Source organism: Trichinella spiralis, assembly GCF_000181795.1.
Source record: "Trichinella spiralis strain ISS 195 chromosome Unknown Scfld4794, whole genome shotgun sequence".
In the NCBI taxonomy this organism is placed as follows: Eukaryota; Metazoa; Nematoda; class Enoplea; order Trichinellida; family Trichinellidae; genus Trichinella; species Trichinella spiralis.
The window spans coordinates 1-257 of record NW_003531733.1 but is presented as its reverse complement, the minus strand read 5'-3'; the positions used below and the strand labels follow the sequence as shown (position 1 = coordinate 257).

The 257-nt window shown below is 47.9% G+C and overlaps 1 protein-coding gene across 1 annotated transcript; it reads left to right on the top strand.

Moving 5' to 3' along the window:
• The first annotated feature begins 2 nt into the window (after nt 1-2).
• On the top strand, nt 3-242 carry Tsp_14648 (conserved hypothetical protein). Its single transcript, XM_003367126.1, has one exon. The coding sequence runs from the start codon at nt 3-5 to the stop codon at nt 240-242; it is 240 nt and encodes a 79-aa protein (XP_003367174.1).
• The last annotated feature ends 15 nt before the right edge of the window (nt 243-257 follow it).

The window sequence follows — 257 nt, the reverse complement described above, 5'->3', positions numbered from 1 at the left end:
GCATGAAATTTACACAATCAAAAGGATCGATAGGCCACGCTTTCGCGGTTTCTATTCGTACTGGAAATCAAAATCAAGTAAGCTTGTGCCCGTTTACTCTAGGCGAGGTTTCTGTCCTCGCTGAGCTTACCTTAGGACACCTGCGTTATCGTTTAACAGATGTACCGCCCCAGTCAAACTCCCCGTCTGACACTGTTTCCGGAGCGAATCACTTCAAGCCTATCGCCGATCATCCATTGTGACCACATCACACACTG